The sequence below is a fragment of the Bactrocera oleae genome, chromosome 2 (assembly GCF_042242935.1).
Source record: "Bactrocera oleae isolate idBacOlea1 chromosome 2, idBacOlea1, whole genome shotgun sequence".
In the NCBI taxonomy this organism is placed as follows: domain Eukaryota; kingdom Metazoa; phylum Arthropoda; class Insecta; order Diptera; family Tephritidae; genus Bactrocera; species Bactrocera oleae.
The window spans coordinates 9,153,862-9,174,247 of record NC_091536.1 but is presented as its reverse complement, the minus strand read 5'-3'; the positions used below and the strand labels follow the sequence as shown (position 1 = coordinate 9,174,247).

Genomic DNA, 20,386 nt, shown 5'->3' with positions numbered 1-20,386 from the left:
GTTACTACTACTATTACTGCTGCTGAAAGGATTTGAGAATGTGGCGACGAAACTCGAACTCAGCAATCCAAGCGCTGACGAGGACGATGAGACACTCGATGAAGCAGAGGCAGTTCCTGCTGAAGTTGCGAGCGCGGTGGTGCTGGCGGCTGGTGTTTTACCACCACTTGTTGCGACTACAGTTGACCGCCGCGACGAAGAGAACGTCAGGTAATTCGTGGTGAGGCTTTTTTCAATAAACACAAATCACAAAAAAAAAACAAAATTGATAACAACGCGTTGACTTATCACACAAATGATTATGTTGGCATTCAAAACGACCATTGAACAAAACGGAATGCAATACGAAAAAAAGCAGAAAAAAGATTACAAAAAAAAAAAAAAACCCAGAATAACAACAAACAGCGTTGATACGACTATACGGTAAATGTAAAAGTGGCGAAAACAAAGCCAGCGACACTGCAATGTAAACAAGCACAGCTTGTAAACGCGCTCTGGTCACACTCACTGACTTATTTGTGCTTTATTATCTATCACAACAACAATAGATGCGTAGAGAGATTTACCAGAGTCACTGTTCAATTGTTGGAACTTGTTATTTTTTTTCTCAACTGGCTCACAATCACCTCGTTTGTCGTTACTGTGTCGTTTTATTTTCTTGATTTTATGTTTAATTAAACTTTTTCAGAATTAGTATTTTTTCAAAACAATTTTCGATATGCAAATGTGCATGTACTTGTAGTTATATACGTCAACTTCTAGGCGAGTCATATGAAGCGCCCGTGCGTTTGTTCGTTCAGTGCACTTCGGTTTCTGAAATGGAAGTGAAGAAACATTATTAGTTGAAGAGACTGTCACGCTACCAAAAAGGTAAACAAATTTAAATTACATACTACAGAAAAGTAAGCAAATAACAACAACAAATATACACTACTACCGTTGCCGCTAAAACGCTGAGCGCATACGAGTATGTGCGAACACACTTTCGTGTATACCTGCCTACCTCGCACACAGCACAATGGCAAACAGTGGACTACAACTACAACTACAACAACAACAAGAAACAATTGCAAAACGGCTCATAAGTCAAGCACATACACATACACATTACTATGCGCAACGCGTAAAGTCTAAAATGTCGCAAATGATTCATGGCGCAAAATTACTCGTCATTGCAGCAGTGCCCCCGCACCGCCACCACTAATACCAGATACAGGCAAACAAACAAAAACCCAAATGGCCGTCACCACCAGTCGCCAAAAGTCAGCCGCCATAAAGCCACTATGTGCCAAGAACAGTCATAAAACGGCGCTGATCGGATGCGATCGCTGGCAACCGCAGTGCCATATCTGCACCTAACTCCCACCTCCCACCCCCCCCCAACTGCGCTATAACAATTTCATCAACGCTGTATTGCCCGCCCTATGCTTTGGTGAGCATTGAAAGCAACCTCAAAACGATATCGGTTTTATCGCTTATGTATAATATTTTCATTGTAAAAACCACAGAATATTTTGATTAACTTTATTCATCTTGTTTTATTTTAGTTTGACTTAGTTGTATTTCTTTCTTGTTATTTTTAACTTATACAAAAAAGGAAAATGATAAAAACAATTTCGCAAAAATTATTAAACACACTGTTGAGTGCTGTCAGTCTGTTGGACACATACATAATTAGGAATGTATGCGGTTTTTAAAGGAAAGTCTAGATGTAAAATTATATTGAAATTGTACCCTGAAGAGGGTATATTTAACTTTGTGGCAAAGTTTGTAACACCCAGAGTATATAAATGATCAGCATGACGAGCACAGTCGATTTCCACATGTTCGTCTATATTTACGCGAACTAGTCCCTCAGTTTTTAAGATATCATTCTGAAATTTTTTACGCGTATTTTTCTTTTCCAAGAAGCTTCTCATTTGTCGAAATCAAAGTCAAGCCCTTGTATGGAAAATTTTTTAATTTGATAAGATTGCTTCACAAAATTTTCCATAGATTATTGTCTAAAACAACGCTACAATCTGCCTATAAATTATTCAAATCGGAACACTATAGCTTATAATCAAGTTGTATGGAGAACTATTTTATTTATGAAGGGCGTTATAGCTTCGGTGGAACCGAAGTTAACGTTATATCTTCACGAAATTGTAAGAGAAGAATTACATATGTATATACGATTAAAACAACACCAGCGGACTTCTTTGCCTGTTACATTCCAAAAATCGTGTAACTCTTTATCAATAACAAGCTAGGCGATTTTCCTTCAAAATGTTCCAAAAAGATTAAAATGTTTACTCAAATTTTGTATTACTTGTATAACTGTGGTCTAAACTTCTCATCAACACTATGCAGCTACTTTCTGCAAATGATATCTTTAAGTTTTGAATATAAGTAACATGAAAAATATTATCTAATCACTTGTTACACTGAAATTTGTTACTATTAACAAACGACTTCCAGCTATTCGAATGTTTGTATAATATAAAAAAGGAATTAAATATAGAATGGAAATTGAAATCAAGGCACTTCTGCAGCCATGTATACAATGGTACAACGAAATAAACAGTTAATTTCGCACTCTCTCATAAAAAATCCAAAACAATTAGGCCGAACCCGCCCACCAACAGTTAAGTGCAACTCTAATTTCTAAATACAGCGCATTACGTAGAGCAAACCTTGGCATCGGCTTAAATTTAACCTTTTGTCAATTCAACATGTGGCGCACCCGCGAAGAGCTATTGTTTTAAGAATTTGCAGAGACAACCTTTCATACGAAAGAAGTTAGCGAAAATTGTTGTTAAGTAAGTAAACCAATTTACTGCATTCTTTGTATCTGTCCAGCGGCTGGTGACCTTCAGTGCAGGGTCAAGAGCTAGTGGCAAATTTCCTAAACACACAAGCATTAATTTTTGAAAAATGCAAATAACATATGTTCTGTTGGATTAACTTTAGGTAAAACGGATGACAAATATAATTCATGGAACTGTTTTGTAAAGAGTTCATTTCTTTTGTACTAGTTTTGTTTCAATTATTATGGCAGCAACGAAACGGAGCATGTTAAATGTGAACAGGGTGTTTCAAATCTACTTCTACAGTTTATATTCCCTCTTTTTCTGTGTTGCCGTTGACATATAGGGATAAAATGTATACCGTTGTAAAGGAAAAGCATGTACGTAATTTAGCGACTGAAGCGGAAATAACCTTTGATATCATTCGTTTTATTTTGGTGAGTTAAAACAAATTTTGATTAATTTCAAGTGTATTGTGTAATAGTTAATTTTTTTTTTTTTAATTTGTTCTAAGGTTAATTTTATGCAGTTGGTTAAATCGACAATATCAAAAACAACAGCGAAATAGCAAGTGATTGAATTTTTTCCCATTTTCTTTGCATGCGGTTGGATTGTTGAATTTGCAACGAAAATTAAATTGACAACATTCTTTTGGTGAGTTAGAAATTTTTAGGTAATTTTCAAGTGCTTGTTTGATAGTTATTTTTTAACATTTTTTTCCAAGGTTAATTACTTGGTAGAATCGATATCAACAACACTTCAATTCGAGAGCTAATATATTTGTGTGTTTTGACGATATCCCATTACTTCCCTTATTATTGTTGAGTTTATTTTTTTCTTTACTTTCAATTTGTAAACAGAACAGAATTGTGAACATAATTTGTTTGTTCGTCGGTAAGCGATATTTATTGCTAATCAGTCATTAATTAAATTAATTTAATTTTTTTTTGTAAGTGTAGTGTCGTCGATGCGCACACATACATCTATTTTAAAATGCCTTACCGTAAATCGCTTACAGGGAGAGTACAGAGACAAAGAAATAGAGAAAATATGCAATTGAGCAGAAAACGAAATGTAATTAATACTAAAAAGTTTAATTTAATTGAAGTTGATGATATATTAATGTTGGTAATAATGCAGTTCCTTTGCGAAGTTCGTTCAAATGTGCATTGGTTAAAATATCGCCTAATTTTGATTCCTTTCATATTGGTTCTATGAATTTGGTTTGTAGGCATTGTTTAGCCAAGCCTTTTGCTTCAGAGTCTACAAGGCGTGAAACAAATTCTCTTATTATATGTTGTCATAAGGGTTAAGTCCATCTTTAACTATTAACACAAAATGATTTTTTTAATTCATTATATGACGGTCTCACATCAAATGATAGAAATATAAAGAAAAAGTCCAAAAATTATTTCGACAATATTATATCAAGTTTCAAGTTGATCCGACTAATAGTTTCGGAGATACAGCCTTGAAAAGGTGGACGCTCGAGGTTAGGTATAGGCACTTTTATTGTCTCTTAAAACTTTAAACGCGTTTTTCTCAAAACTATGTTTTCAAAGTCGGTTGTCAAGATTTCTCGCGAACTACTCAACCGATCTTGATGAAATTTTACACCTCTTCGTGATATCATTTACAAGGTTTGGAACGAAGGTTTTTTTTTTTAATTACAACTATTTAAAAAAAAAATGTCGAGAAATTTTCATCGAAATTTAAATTTTTTTATAAAAACGTATGCCAAAAATCCAATTTTCAATTTTTTTTTTCCTTCGTCCAATACCTAGTTTATTGTCTTTACTAAAACACGGAATTTTTCTTTTTTACTTCTGATGATCCTGAAAGAAGTGCTGCTGACAACGCGGAGGCACCTTTTTTCCGAGGGACTGCCGGAAATTGCGTCGTAATGACCGCCATTTTGATATTTTTTTTTTGAAAATTTCACAAAATGTTTATTAAATATGTATCTTTTAAATAAAAAAAGTTTCATTAAAATATTTCATTTTTTATATGTAAAAATAATTATTGAAAAAAGACCGTTTTTTGCCCGAGGAAACCCATGTAACCCCTTAAGAGCTATTTACAGAGCAGGACCCATGGTCACAGCATATGGTCGTACGCCAAATTATTAACATGTATGTTGTATTTTTACGATACGGCTGTCGATATTATTTATCGTTCATTTCGGTACAATGGAGAAACATTGTGATATTGTATGCAATGCACAGCAAAAAATTTTTATGACAATTATCATGAATCGTGATACAGATGTACGAAGATATATTTTGAAGATATATTTGAGAAAAATATGATATCTTTTCCAAAAACAAATGGTATGGTTAAGAAACCTGTCAGTATTAGATCTTCTTCTTTGGATTCATTGGCATATCCTTTACTATTCCTAAATAGAGATTTTGGTTAGCACGTTAATACATCGCGTATATAACGTGCGACATAATTCTAATGGTAGACAGATTCGAAATAAAGTTACCATGTTACAATTTGCATTCAAATTTTAATATTTTTCTACAACTTTCTTTAGATTTTGTTCACATTTTGTTATAATTATTTGAGAATGTAGAGCACGATATTTTCAATATGTTGCTTATTATGCTACATATAATTAAGGTTTATCGTTTCCCGTAACGTAAACTATGTAACATTTATAAAAATGTTTAATATTAAATGAAAAATCGGTGCATTAACAGCGAAATTGAACACTTAACACCATTTACACCTTCATAACATCTTCTCCGTACTATGTTATGAGAGATACACAATATATAGTCGATAAAAGTTAAACTTAATATATGGCTTTGCAGAAACGCTATCACAGAAAAATTAATAGATTAAATACTTTGAAAACACCTGTCACATATGGGTACAATTAAAAAATGCATAATGATGCAAATGCAACGATATTGAGCGACGCATATTAATGTGTATGTATAGTATGTAATCTCATGCATTTCATGCGCGTGCAGCTCGTCATTAGCGCTCGTTATGTTGACAGCGAATAAAACGGCGAATTTTCCACGCGTAAAAGTTTTTTTATTTGTTAATTTAGTTTTTGTGCTATTTGTTCGTTCAAAACAACTGTGAGTGTGTTGTTTTCGTCATAGTTTAAATTAAATGCATACCAACCAATATGTATGGAAGCATATATACTTTATTGGTTTCTTTTGTATACCCGTGAACAGTACGCACAATTGATCATACATGAATGCACTTTTGTGATGTAGTTAGAGAATACTAGTGAAATTCTCTCTGTTTCAATGTTAAAGTAATTTTAAAAAGTTGTTGAACAAGAAAAGCACTTAATTTTGTTGTTGTTGTTGTTGCTGAAAACATTCCTCAACTAATTTTGATGAATACAGTCGAGTTGTCAGTCGTAGACCGAACACAAAACCGGGTTCATTCCGGTTACGTAGACCTGGCTGCGTCTATAAAGAATTGAGCTAGTACACGACAACAATCGAATTAAATCGAAAAAGTTTGTTGCCTAGTTTTACTACTCGGAAATTTCGGAAAATGTTATCTGCATTAAATAATATTTTAGAAAGGTCCAATTTATTTTTATCAAAAGTAAGCAACAAAGTTTGGGTGAAACCATATGCTAGATAATCTGCCATATATATGTATGTACTCGTACATATGTATGTATGTATGTATGTATGTATACATTTTGACCAAATCAATTATACATTGTACTAAATAATTCGAAACATTTAACAAGGTTAATAATAAATGGAAAGTCAACAATAGTTTTAAATAATTACTCCAAAAAGCCAATTCAATTTTTTATAGATTTTACATGAGAGTTTTCGCCTTGGCATAGTGTTAGTGCAAGCACTTTTCTTGTTCAACTCGAAAACAATCATTCATCACAAAAGCAAAGGTGTATATAACAGCAACAAGAAACAGTACACCCCTTAATGGCGCCCCTATTCTTTTACAGTAAATATGTACACACACACATGTGATTAAAAGTATGTATGTGTACACATAGCAGGGCGGCAGTAAAATGATCGGTTGTTCTCGTCGCTTCATATTTATCGTCACTATCAACAAAGCGCAAAATATTAAATCAACATTAAATATAATTGCAAATATGGCTACAATCGTCACTGTCAACACTTAGAAGTTTTATTTATATTATGAATTGTTGTTTTTGTTGGCATAACCGTTGGTGTTGGCGTTGGCTACGTTAACGTATACAATTTCACAATAAATAGAGGATAGTTTATCAACCCTAAAGCGGAGAGCGAAAAGCGAACGAAAAAATGCAAATAAATGTAGACGATATGTAAATACAGATGTACATATGTATGTATGTATAATAAGAAAATTCATAAGCTCAGTAATTATTCATTTTGGTTACCAGTAGTGCACCTGACTGTCTATATATTTGATATGTACAAGTTCGTTTTATGAGTTTTCGGCAATTGCCTCGACTTCAGCACCGCTGTTGCGCTGCTTATCAGCGATATATATGTACATATGTATGTGCTTATGTGCTACAATCGAATCACTTTGTTTACAACAGCCACAGTTTACGTTGATGCCGGTGAGTCGTTCAGTCGGTGAATCGCTCGGTGAGCGCGGGTGTAGTTTTATTTTTCTTGTAAAAAAAAACTACGCGCAATTTTTGTTGTTTTCATTTATCGCTTTTCAATTCGCGCCGTTTGTTGTTTTGTTACTGCACTGCACAAAGCAATTGTCATTGTTTTTGTTTATTACAAAAACACGTTAAATATGTGGCACGAGGCAAAGCGTACGCGAGAATCGCTTTCGATTGCACCTGAATTGCATTGCATTGTTGTGCGAATTGTCATCAACGAGTAATTCGAATGTAGGTGATGACAGTACACAGAACAACAACAAAACTCAACGCAATACGTGGGTTTGGTGAAGTAGAGGGGCAATTTCAAAAGCAAAAGTAGAACGCCCTGACGACAACGGCCGTGTACGGATTTACATACCTATGTACATATGTATATGTACGAATGTTTGTATCTAAGTGTACTGGCTTGCGTTTGATCGACGCGCCAGCCGATTTGTCCATCAAATGTTGATATTTTGCACTTGAACGCAATTGAGTAATGCCAGCTCAGAAAAACCGAAGAGAAAGAAATGGGTCAGCGAGACTTAACATTTTCAGTTTACAAAATTTATAATTTCATGGTGTAATTATCGTGTTTAAATTGTTATTAGCATATTTGATTAATTTAAATTTGCAAAGATATTTCCGTAAGTCGGTGTAAAACTTTTGAGCAAAAGAGTATATCAAATTGGAGCTGAAATTGGACCAAAATAGTTAAAAGGTTTATGTCTCGGTAAAGGAAGTAAGTAGGTCCGGTCAAATTCAATTTAACAATTTTAACTATATTTAAATATACTTTGACGGAGAAATAAATATTACGAAAGAACGTTCCCACACATTCGGTTCTGCTTAACCGGTTTTATGATTACTTCGTTAGTAATTAATTTTTCACTTTGATTTCTTAAGAAAATATCGTATGTATGTATATAAATATGAGCACCAAACGAACGTTTCAATACGCCAATTATTCTACTAGTAACATTTTTGAAATTGTGGCCTGGCACACACGAATGCTGTGAATAATCACTTCGTTGCATTTACTGCTTGTTGTTGTTGTCGTAGCGAGGCTATTGTGTACATCTCAGTGGGTGGTTTTAAAGTTAATCATTAACCAATTTATTGATTCCTAACATTAATTATGGATATGGTGAATGCTAAACTAACAGACGTTAAGTTAAATTGATAATTAATAGATTATATTACAGCATCGATAACTGACTTTAGTGCCTCCTACTAAGTATATATTGCACATACAAACACTTGCCTAACTGCATGTGAGAAAACAAAGAATTCAGCGAAGAAAAGTCAGTTAGTAATGCGACGGAGCTACGCTGCCTCCTCTCCATTACAACAACACAGTACCACTGCAACTAATTAAAAGCTAATCAAACTGCCCTTTGCAATCAACACAAACAAACGTTGGCACATCAGACACAACATCATCATCATAATATACATGTTCCTCAGGCACAGCGGGCGAATCTTTTGGGGATAAAGTGATAATTGTATAATTGCAAAAAGAACGGCAGAAATTCAATTAATATGGATAGATAATGGATTTAAGAAAAGCAAGTTCAAAGCACACTCAAACTCATATACATATGTACGTATGTACTAAACATACATAGCATATGTATGTATACGCATTTCTGCATGAAAAATGTGTAGATAACCTTAAAAAGTAGCAAAATTTTAAAAATTTATGGATAACAAATCAATTTTGACACATTTTACTTAAACCCAAAACAAATTAGAACCAGTTAATTAAAAAGTTACAAATAAACTACCAAAATTGATGCGCTTCACTGCAAAGGGTATTTTCCTTTAACAATAATACTCTGCACAATACTATACGCTGTAATTTGCGCTTAAAACTCCAGACAGGTAAGCCATGCTTATTTACATTATTTGATGTAAGCACGGAGTAAGAAGTAAGTGCCGAAAAAAGTAAAGTTCAAATTGTATGCGCTAGATGCTGTCTGTCTACTGAAAATGGGAATAGGTATGTACGTTCCAAAACCTTCTAGCATTATGGTCGTCAATGCGGCCATTAAAACACTTTCAACGAATTCGACCTGTTTCATAGTTTATAATACCCTTGCCTGTCGAAAGAAATCAGTAAAAGAGTTTCACCTTAAGCTAAAGTCATAAATATTGCATGGGCGCAGTAAACAGACACATAAACAAAGTCTCAACAGTGTAAATGGCAATGCAATGGCAGTTTTGACAGAATAGCGAAAAAAAAAACAGGAGTACGTCAATAAAAGCTACATTGTTGCGAGCAACACTATAAACTTAGTGATGCCATATTTAAACATAGAACTTTTTTTAAATTTAAATCATATACTGTATTTAAATAATTTTATTTATGTAAAATAAACAAAACGGTATATAAATACAATAAATACAGAAAACATAGCATTGCTGGCATATAACCAAATCACATAATAATTACATCAAAAATGTTTCCAAGAAAAGGTAAAATTGTGTTTTCGTCTAAGTTTTTGTTTTGTGGGTTTTAAGATTCAAATATGGTAATTTAAACATCTACATTGGTTTGGATACTTTTTCGAATTCTATGTATGTTATACAATTGTAAGGTATATAAAATGGAATATTTTAAATTCGTGAGAGTTTTGTCTTTGCTGTATGTACTATGCAACTGAACTTTGAAAATCACTACTGAATAAATTTGAAAATATTTTCGGTCTGGCAACTTTGTCAAAAGTACGTTAAGCCTCCGGGTATGCCGGCAAAGCAATTACAAACAAAAACCCGTTAATATTTATTGCAAATAAAAAAGGCTATTTTCTGAAATTTCAAAGAAAGACATACATATGTAGCAGCTGCCGCCGCTGCTTTAGTAGTCAATACACAACGAATCAGTTGTTATTGGTTAACTTTAAGCACCAAACATAAAAAAATGGAAAAGTTAGTTACAGGCACAGTTGGTTTTCATTTATTGCTACGGCCGGCATATCAGCATCGCGTCAAAAGATCGTAAAATTTTGAAATTCGCAATCAACAGTACCAAAATAAAACCAGAAAAAATCATTATTTCGCATACAATAACAACGCCAACATACTACTTAAATGAGAAATAGTCTGCCTTCTTTTAATTGTTTATTTGTGTACTTCTGCATATTTTTGTTTTATTTTACTGCAATATTTACCGCGCTAAACAATATAAAGACATAGTGTGGCAGCCACCGGCAAACCAAGATGCTCACAAGAATAGATCAGACCAGAGCAAAGGAAAGCAGAGCCGGTCAAAGCGAAATATAAGAAGACTGACAAATCGTAAAGTTGCATCAATGGATGCACCCATTGCCAACATGTATCACATATACATAAGTATGTGTAAAGACATATATACATATGTATATACATGGCGGTTAACTCTTTGCAGCAATTCGAATAGCCACAATAGCACGCAAACACCCAAAAACGCAAACCGGCGACTCTTCATGATTTCTTGATGTGCATTTAGTAATTCACCATGCTCTAGCACATTCGAATGAGACACCTCATACGTAGCCAGTCATCCAACAAGCAAACCAGCCAGCTAGCTAGCCAGTCATAGGGGAGAAACCCACTTTTAAAATACCAATTTAATTACTCAAAAGAAAAGAAGGAACCACCGAAGATAGACCTCAAATAGTTTGAGAGGTGGTGGAGGTAAGTAAGGAAAATGTCTTGTCTTATTTTTACGAGACGCTCCCCCATTAACATTAACAAAGAACGAACCATCCAAACATTCAGCAAGCAGCCAGGCCAAGTCAAGCAATTTCGACTTTCACAGACTGCAGAAATTAAATGAAAAAAAAAAAACAAAAAACGAGCGCCAAATGCACAGACATAGACATAGCCATTGAAGTGCACTAAAGCGGACCGCGAGATGTATTATTGGCGCCGCAATAGGAAAAAACACACGCAATTGCTACTCGCCACGACATTGCAACATGGTTTGTATATAACATACAATACTTTCAACATTGTTGTATACGTTTGGAATTCGTTGTGATATTTTTACATTTTTATTTTTGCAAATTTTTTTCGTTTATACTGAGCGTCTGCAGGTCAAATGAATAACGCGCCACTAAAATTTAAAAATAAAAAATGGGGCAAATTAAACGCAAAAAATCAAAAAAGTAAGCGCAAATAGTGAATAGCAATTCACAGAAATATACAATGTGATTCCAGAAATATGGTAATACTGATTAAACTTAATTTTGTACAAGGAAGAATTCTAAATCGTTACATTAAATGTAACGATTATTCAGAGTCAATATACGGTGTGTCGACTTGCAAACAGCATTGCGACTTTTTTAATTCAAAAATGAATGAATAATTAAATTTTTATTTTTTAATCTCGATGTTGAGATTAGAAATTAGAGTTTCATTTCCCGATGTTAAATATAACAATTTAATTTTCATTTTTTAAACTTAGATGTTTGGGTTTAAAAATTGAAAATAATTTTTTTTTGATTTGATTGAAGTACGCAAACACTCTCTGTGATATAGTTTAAAGGGGCTTAAGAATAGCAAAAGGATTGTGCGATACGGTAGGGTTAAACATCAACCCGTTAAAAACAACCATCATCCCTTTCACAACACGAAGATTTCTTCCGGGCTTAAGGACCCTTACTCTTGGTGGCAGAGAGTTAGAGGTGTCTAAGGAAGTTAAACACATTAGTCTCCACCTTATGGCGAAATAGGCATGAGAAGTTAACACTGTCTAAAGCCACAAAGGCACTCATGGTGTGCAGACGCCTGGTCGGCAGATCTTGGGGCTGCAAGCCAAGTATCATCGAGTGGCTGTATACCATGATTTTGAGGCCTATCGTTATATATGGAGCGGTGGTTTGAGCATCGAAAGCATCACAGACTTCGTCTATCAACTATCGAAGTTGCAAAGGCTGTCCTGCGCCAACGCCTCTGGGTCAATGCGCACTTGCCCAACCACTTGTGGTCATGCTGGAGCTCACACCGCTCCATCTAGTGATTAAACAGACTGCGAAGCATACCATGCTGCTTATGACAGGAGAGGGGTATAGAAATGGAAAGTTAATCTGTTCTCAACAAATGAAAGAGTTAGAGGTAAATACACCACTGGCCCTTATTTCAAAAGACGGCGTTACAAAACGGGTAAACTTAACGAGGAAGTTTAAAGTTACTCTCGGCAGTAAGGCGGACTGGGGTAATTCCACACTCGACCCACTATTGAAAGGCAGCACTATTTAGTAGTACACTGACGGCTCGAAAACACCGGAGGTCATTGGGATGCTTACCGAGCATCTTTCAAGCAAAAGTCTTTGCCATGAGTCAGTGTACAGTAATTAATCTGCAACGCAACTATCGTAACAAGAGTCAGCGATCTCAGCCAATGAGAATATATATTGCTACTAGTGAAGGAGTGTACGCTCTGCTGCTGCTTTTACGGATGGGGCCAGAACCAATCATAGGGGTGACGTCACACACCATACAGGAGCTACTCCGCACGGAGTAGAGACTGGGTAGAGGAAGTCACTGGCAGCAAGCGACAGGTAAGCGCCATGCTAAACTGCTATTGGGAGGTTACAATATAGCTAGGTTCAAAGTCAACCTCTCCAGAGACAAATTCCGGTTCCTTGTCCCGCTCTACACCTGTTAAACATGGGCCTTGCTTCTTGTGAAAACTGCAAGTTCTGCGACATGTCACCATAATACCTGATTCGAGATTGCACAGCAATTTGTAGACGCAGGCTCAAGTCCCTCGGATCTATTTATGTACACAGGGTACACATTATCTCAATAGTTCCTGAAATTCATCAAAGTGCTGGGCCTTTGGGAATACATGTGCGCCATGTAAACCTCATACAATTTATATTTCTATTTAAAAATTACCCCATATCAATATCTACTTTTTATACCCTGAATATTTTCTTTTCTCCAAAAGTAGCTACTCACCGCCGATATCGGACCACTATCGCATATACATAGATGTTATAAAAACTGACCAATCAAACTGAAGTTCGTGTATGGAAACTCTTTAAGTATAATATAACGAAATGTCTTTACGAAATGGAACGCAGATTATTATCAGCTTTTGCTACAATCTCTGAACAAAATGTTTAGATCAGACAACTATTACATATAGCTGTCATACAAGATAGGGATAAAAAATATACTTTTATGCTATATAAAATGCAACTTTGAAGGGACTTTTTTCTTATTTTAACTTTGATTTTTTTTAATATTACTTATTAGTATTGTTAAACAAAATATAAAAATCGTTTAACCTTTTTATATTAAATTGGCATGTAATAATGAAAATTAGCATGCATAAATTTAGTGTAATTCTAAAAAAATATTATATTGCAGTCTAGACTGCCTGCATATTGTATTGGTAATTTTTTTTGAACCATCATAAGAATATATACATTTATTAGCTTCAAATTCTTAATGTACTCCATCAGAAATTTTTTTTTCAGCGCGCGTTTCTATCGCTTCTAAAGATTTGTATACCCATATTATGTATTTTAAGAAAAAATCTTTGCATATATTGAACATGTGTAAAAATAAATGAAAATTCGCTTACGAACAAGCTACAGCATTTAGCAGACATTAATTCTAACAAATATCGAAACACAAAATAAAAACAAGCTATTAGTTAGAATTTCGAGCAAATAAATTGAACTAAGAAAATGCAATAGAAAATACCGGCGACTGTGGTGGCGACACAACACAAACCTCCCTTTTATTATACTTTAGCAACCTGTTGCTACAGAGTATAATAGTTTTGTTCACCTAACGGTTGTTTGTATCACCTAAAACTAATCGTGTTAGATATAGGGTTATATATATATAAATGATCAGGATGAAATTCGGGTGACTGTCTGTCCGTCCGTCCGTCCGTGCAAGCTGTAACTTGAGTAAAAATTGAGATATCTTTATGAAACATTGTGGACCTGTTTCTGGGTACCGTGAGACGGTTGGTATTGCAGATGGCCGTAATCGGACCACTGCCACGCCCACAAAACGCCATTAATCAAAAACAAATAAATTACCATAACTAAGCTCCGCAATAAGATATAAGACTGTTATTTGGTACACAGGATCACATTAGGGAAGGGCATCTGCAGTTAAAATTTTTTTTTAAAAGTAGGCGTGGTCCCGCCTCTAATCGGTTTAATGTGCATATCTCCTAAACCGCTAATGTTATAATAACAAAATTCACTGGAAGCAAATTCACCCAAGCAATTGCCCACAGTGTGAAAATAGTTGAAATCGGGTGGCAACTCTGCCCACTCCCCATATAACGGTACTGTTAAAAACTACTTAAAGCGCGATAAATCAAGCAACAAGCACGCCAGAGACATTAAATTTTATCTCTGGGATGGTATGAGATGACTTTATAGGAACCGCGTTGAAAATTAGACAGTGGGCGTGGCACAGCCCACTTTTAGGTGAAAACCCATATCTTGAGATCTGCTTAACCGATTTCAACCCAATTCGGTACGTAACATTCTTCTCATATTTCGATGTTTTAGTGCAAAAATCGGACTACAACCACGCCTACTTCCCATATAACACCATTTTAAATTCCATCTGATTCTTTCACTTTCCGCTATGCATATCAAGCAACAATGATTATATCGGGGTAAAACTTTGCGTGATTAATACGTTTAAAGTATGCCACCTTGTGACTAAAAATTGTCTAAATCGAACCAAAACTGTTCAAGCCCCTAAGTACTGAATATGTGGACCCCAGTGCCTATAGTTGACCTTCTACCGAAAATATCAGCCAATCCACAAAGAAATCTCATACGAGTATACCATTTGACTTTGCGAGAGTATAAAATGTTGGGTTACATCCGAACTTAGCCCTTCCTTACGTGTTGTAAATTTATTTTTAATACAAATTCAAGCGCCACAATACATTATTCCTCATACCTTTCTCTTTGATTTCGCAATGTTTTTCTTGCTTAATATACCGTCGTCTACCTGTGAGGTTGCCCTCTACCGACGACCGCACCCCACATACCACACCGCACCGCACTAAATACGAAATTTCTGTTGCGTTCGTAACAACAATTATATACTATGTGCAAAAATTGGCAAAGAAGAAAAAAAATCAAAGGCACACATACAAACTGTCAGTCATGGGAATGGTCGCACGAACCAATATGATAAACACCAACAAACACCAGACAGAGAACAGACGACATTAACACACACACATTCCTTTAAAGCAAGTGAAATCAGTGTAGGTAAAAAAAAAAAAATAAAATAAAATAAAAAAAGTACTTTTAAATTACGGTGCATGATTAAATAATAATAATAATGGAAAGAATAAAAAATAGTGCTGCCAGGTTACGTCTCAATATTAAGCAAACAAAAGTATAATATTTTTAAGTTTTCTAAAAACGGAAATTTCATGAGATCCTCATACCACCAATTTTATCTTGCGAACAAGGTTCTACCCAATTTTAGCAGAAATCGAATTTCACAACACATTTCCATTTAAGGAATTTCGGTAGTCTTTCAAAGTATTTTCGGTACGAAGATTTGATCTGGCAGCGTGAAACTTAGACAAAACTGCCAAGGTTGTCAATTTCATTACTCTATGTAGGAAAATAAAATTCTTACTAGCCTTTGGTACCCATACATCTGTCGGGTGATCATTTTCGCAAATAACCACAGCTAATTGCCATCCGGTTATATATAAACATAAATGTACATACATATATTTTAAATACAAAATTTCAATTACCAGTATGACACGATGACGTGAACAAGTCGCCTTTTCTACTTTTATATGTACGTTTTAGTTATTCACTTATTACTTAGCTTATTTTCGCTGTTCTTTTTTGTTCACTTTTACTACCAGCATCGTTTTTCAAAAACGTACGAAACACACACATAAACTACGGCGATTGCGACGAAATCAACGATTGTGATTACGACGAGTCATTTGACTATTCCTTTTTTACACCTTTTGCTTACAAATATTGCACCATATTCTGAAATACCATAAAAACCTTCTTTTTCTTTTTACTAAATCATAGTATAATACACAAAATATACACGGAAAACGTGAAAATTATGCATTAGAACTTTCTTTCTTGCTTTATACAATGTGTACTTTTCCGTTCTTTTTAATGGGACGCCATTTAACTTCCATGAAGTTCGACGCCATTTTAGACCAACACTATCGTAGGTTAGCGATTCAATGCATTGTGGAAATTGATTTCCACTAAATGCATAAAAATTTCACACAATTTTATATCATATAACACAAACACACGTTTCCGCGTACAACTTTTTACATAATTTTCAAAACACACTGCGTTTTTCACCTTTTTAAGTGTTAAAATTTATTTTTCTCCTCGCCGCGAATATTTCTGTGTGACTGCTTACGCATACACACCGTCTGACAGTAACTTTCGAAAGGCTAATTGGAACAAAAAGGAATCGAGAAAATTGTGCTGCCATATATTTAATACAAATTACACAAAATTCTAAAAAATGTGGTAACTATTAGGAAACAAGTATTTTTTTTTATTTATATTCATATAAGTGAAATGATAGTCTTAACATTGCATTTCATACAATTACTATTATTTTTGTTAAATAAATTATGATTTGTTAAATAAAACATTTAACAACAATATATAGGCTAAATCCTTGCTTTACAACGAACTTCGAACGCAAGTCGAAAGTTTATCATTTCAAAAATTAATATTTATCTTTGTTATTTTAATTCTAATATTTTTCTCTGTTAATAGAAAACAACTAAAGTAATTAATAGTACTGAAAAACAGAAATATATATATGTTAGATTTATAAGAATATAGCAGACATGTGCCAACTACTTGGTTGATTTTGACCGAAAACTCTATCATAGAGATTTCAATAATCTTCAAATTAATATGAACGTAATTAAACTCTTTAAATAGATTATTAGAAATAACGAAAAATTTTATTTGACTACTTACTTTCAATTAGAGCTGCCAGTACCAGAGAACGTATATCATATATCATATCGAATCTTGTTAGGTTTTGACAATTCACACGCTGGTCCGCAATTGAACCTGCTCTATAATACACGTTCTCTACCAGTACCAGGGGTTTATAGTTATATATGGGAGATATGTATTGTGACGAACACGGATGATAGAACAAAATCTAATTAACGATAAATTTCTAGAAGCAACTAGACAGCAAATTCGTAGTTGCCAGAATGTTCTATAGGCGAAGTTTTGTTAAAGATCAACTATATAAGTGCTGCCAGGTTGTGCAGCACACACAGTTCTAGTTGGAATGTTGTCGTGTTAAGAGCAATTGATATATAAGCAAGAAATTGTAAGCTCGAATAATAAGTAGTAAAGCGTTAGGTTGTTGGAATTTAGAAATAAAGATAAGTGTATAGCTATTAAATTGGGACTTTTATTTAGCAATCCAGTGATCGAACTCAAAAGTGAGTTATAGGTGGACGATTTATCGAGAAATCCGTTACAATATATAATATGTCATATAAATCTTAGGGCACAATAGACCGTAGGTCGCGGTGCATACCTCAAAATTAATCTAATCTAATGTCATATAAATTAGGAAGTTAAAATATGGCTCACGTACTTTATGTATGCATATTTGATTCATAATTTTAAAATGTACATATACAAATTTTGAAATGACAAAAAGTGTCAAAAAACGATTCAGCAAATTCGTCTACTTGTCTTTTACAAATTTTTGTGAATATAAATCGAAAATATGTCAAATATATCGATAAGAATGCATTTTGCAACACTCTACACCAATCAGCTGTTTATATATATCTTTGTAAACTTATGTTGGAATGTTTACTTTCCGATTTACATATGCAAAAATATTTCCATTTGTTTCGATTAAACCAATAGCCTAAAAATGAATAATGTCTTTAAAATGGTAAAATATTTTAAATATTCCAGACGGTGTACGTACAACTTAACAAATGCTGCAGCGGATTGCACAATATTTAGCTTGAGTTCAGGTTGGTTGGAGAACACATCTTGCAAAAATTATTGGTTGCCAAAAATGTTTCTTTATATAGGCTACGGCAAGTGCGGTGTCTCTGTAATTCGAGTTTCTGGACCGCGAACCAGGCATGCCCTACAAACACTACTCGGCAATCGGCATGAACTAAAAGCTCGTTATGCCTATCTTAAGTCTATCTACCATCCAGAGACAAAAGAAATAATTGATAAAGGTTTAGTCCTATGGTTTCCTGGACCAGCTTCTTTTACCGGCGAAGATTCATGTGAATTTCAAATACATGGCTCATTGGCCGTAATAGCGGCAATGTTAGACGCATTAGGCAAAGTACCAGGTCTACGGTCGGCAACGGCTGGTGAGTTCACTAAACGTGCATTTTATGGTGGTAAGATTGATTTAACTGAGGTAGAAGGGTTAGCAGACTTAATACATGCTGAAACGGAAGCGCAACGAAAGCAGGTTGCCGGATAAATATTTCTAATCGTATTTCCATAGATAGTAACATCAACACATTTTAACAGGCTATGCTTCAAAGTGCAGGTGCTCTTTCACGAGTTTACGACAATTGGCGCAAACGACTCATACGCTGCGCTGCTCATTTAGAGGCGTATATTGATTTCGCCGAAGAAGAAAATATTGAGGATGATGTGGTGTTGCATTTAACCAAAGAGTTACGTCATATCATAACTGAAATACGTAATCATTTGAATGACCAACGTCAGGGTGAAATGCTGAGGAATGGTGTGCGCACTGCCATTGTGGGCCCACCAAACGTTGGTAAAAGTAGTTTCCTAAATATGATTTGTCAGCGAGAAATCGCCATTGTAACGCCAATAGCTGGCACAACTCGTGACATCATAGAGAGTACACATAATTTTGGTGGCTACCCCGTTGTTTTTGCAGACACAGCTGGTTTGCGTAAGCACACAAAGGATGTTGTTGAGTTGGAAGGTATAAGTAGAGCAAAAGAATGCTTGCATAATGCCGATTTAATACTGCTACTAACAGATGCCCGCGAATTACTTCGAAATATTTCTACTTACAAACAATCTGCTCAAGATTATCAGACCGACTACTTACAGGAATTAGACTTGGATGCGAATAAATTACTTGGAAAGCGTATACAACTCATAGCGAACAAAATTGATTTACTTTCAATGACGGAACTACAAAAGTTGGCGCAAATTGATAATGTACTGAAAATTACATGCAAACAACCAACAACCGATATTGTGCAGCCATTTTTACGACACTTTGAAAAACTCCTGTGCGAACTGTATGTTATGTTATTTGTTGAAAATTATTGATACATATTTCTGTAATCAATTTGATTTTTTTTCTATGCTCTCAAGCTGCGGTGAACCAACTGCTGAACATCCACGCATTACGCATGCGCGTTATCGCCAACAATTAGAACGCTGCATTGAGCACATACATATTTTTCTAAATGAATATGCGCCCGATATTTTCCCAGATACTGCAATTTCGGCTCAAAAACTACGAAATGCGCTCAAATGTATTGAACGTATAACGGGACATGTTAGTTCGGATGACATTCTAGATGTGGTTTTCAAAGATTTTTGTATCGGTAAATAACATGACTGAACGCAAAACAGGCTGTTTAGTAGCCTAGTTATATTTAAATATCTTGATTAGGGTTTTTTCAAGACGACATATTAAGAGTTTTCTAATTTAGTTTGCTAGATATCCTAATCTTATTTTAAGTAAAATCGTGTGTTCTTAGCTGATTAGTTATTTTAAATATACAGTTTCATATCCACAGACAAACAAAAACTTTATAGTATTTAAACCACAATAATATGGCTTCAAAAGGTCTAATAATAACAACAACATTGGAGAAACTTTTAATGTAATTACTGTCTTTATTGCATAAAATAAATGGGTATGAAAAAATGTTTCTCATAAAATGTAAACAAATCAATAAACAGTTACATACATGTCAACGAAAAGAAATTCATAA

General features: G+C 34.5%; 1 protein-coding gene and 2 long non-coding RNA genes across 9 annotated transcripts; 2 read left to right on the top strand and 1 right to left on the bottom strand.

Moving 5' to 3' along the window:
- Positions 1-196: 196 nt before the first annotated feature.
- On the bottom strand, positions 197-16,739 carry LOC138855700 (uncharacterized). Its single transcript, XR_011396026.1, has 2 exons — positions 16,145-16,739; positions 197-813 (listed from the first exon to the last, which is right to left on the bottom strand). It is a non-coding gene; the product is annotated as an uncharacterized lncRNA (long non-coding RNA).
- On the top strand, positions 787-11,288 carry LOC138857034 (uncharacterized). Of its 4 annotated transcripts, XR_011396029.1 has the most exons (6): positions 787-870; positions 2,461-2,801; positions 2,953-3,226; positions 3,304-3,443; positions 10,582-10,743; positions 10,799-11,288. It is a non-coding gene; the product is annotated as an uncharacterized lncRNA (long non-coding RNA). The 4 variants fall into 4 exon arrangements; XR_011396028.1 differs by having other exon boundaries at positions 10,582-11,288; XR_011396031.1 differs by lacking the exons at positions 10,582-10,743; positions 10,799-11,288 and adding an exon at positions 3,514-4,775 and having other exon boundaries at positions 3,018-3,226.
- Positions 16,740-18,160: 1,421 nt separating the features above from the next.
- Positions 18,161-20,386, top strand: LOC106618342 (tRNA modification GTPase GTPBP3, mitochondrial). Of its 4 annotated transcripts, none has more exons than XM_036373107.2 (5): positions 18,161-18,403; positions 18,464-18,760; positions 18,827-18,864; positions 18,927-19,681; positions 19,758-20,386. In XM_036373107.2, the coding sequence occupies exons 1-5, from the start codon at positions 18,298-18,300 to the stop codon at positions 19,999-20,001; spliced, it is 1,440 nt and encodes a 479-aa protein (XP_036229000.2). In that variant the 5' UTR covers positions 18,161-18,297; the 3' UTR covers positions 20,002-20,386. The 4 variants fall into 4 exon arrangements, with proteins under 4 accessions (XP_036229000.2, XP_014091527.2, XP_014091528.2 ...); XM_014236052.3 differs by having other exon boundaries at positions 18,464-18,864; positions 18,927-19,356; positions 19,414-19,681; XM_014236053.3 differs by having other exon boundaries at positions 18,163-18,403; positions 18,464-18,864; positions 18,927-19,182; positions 19,309-19,681.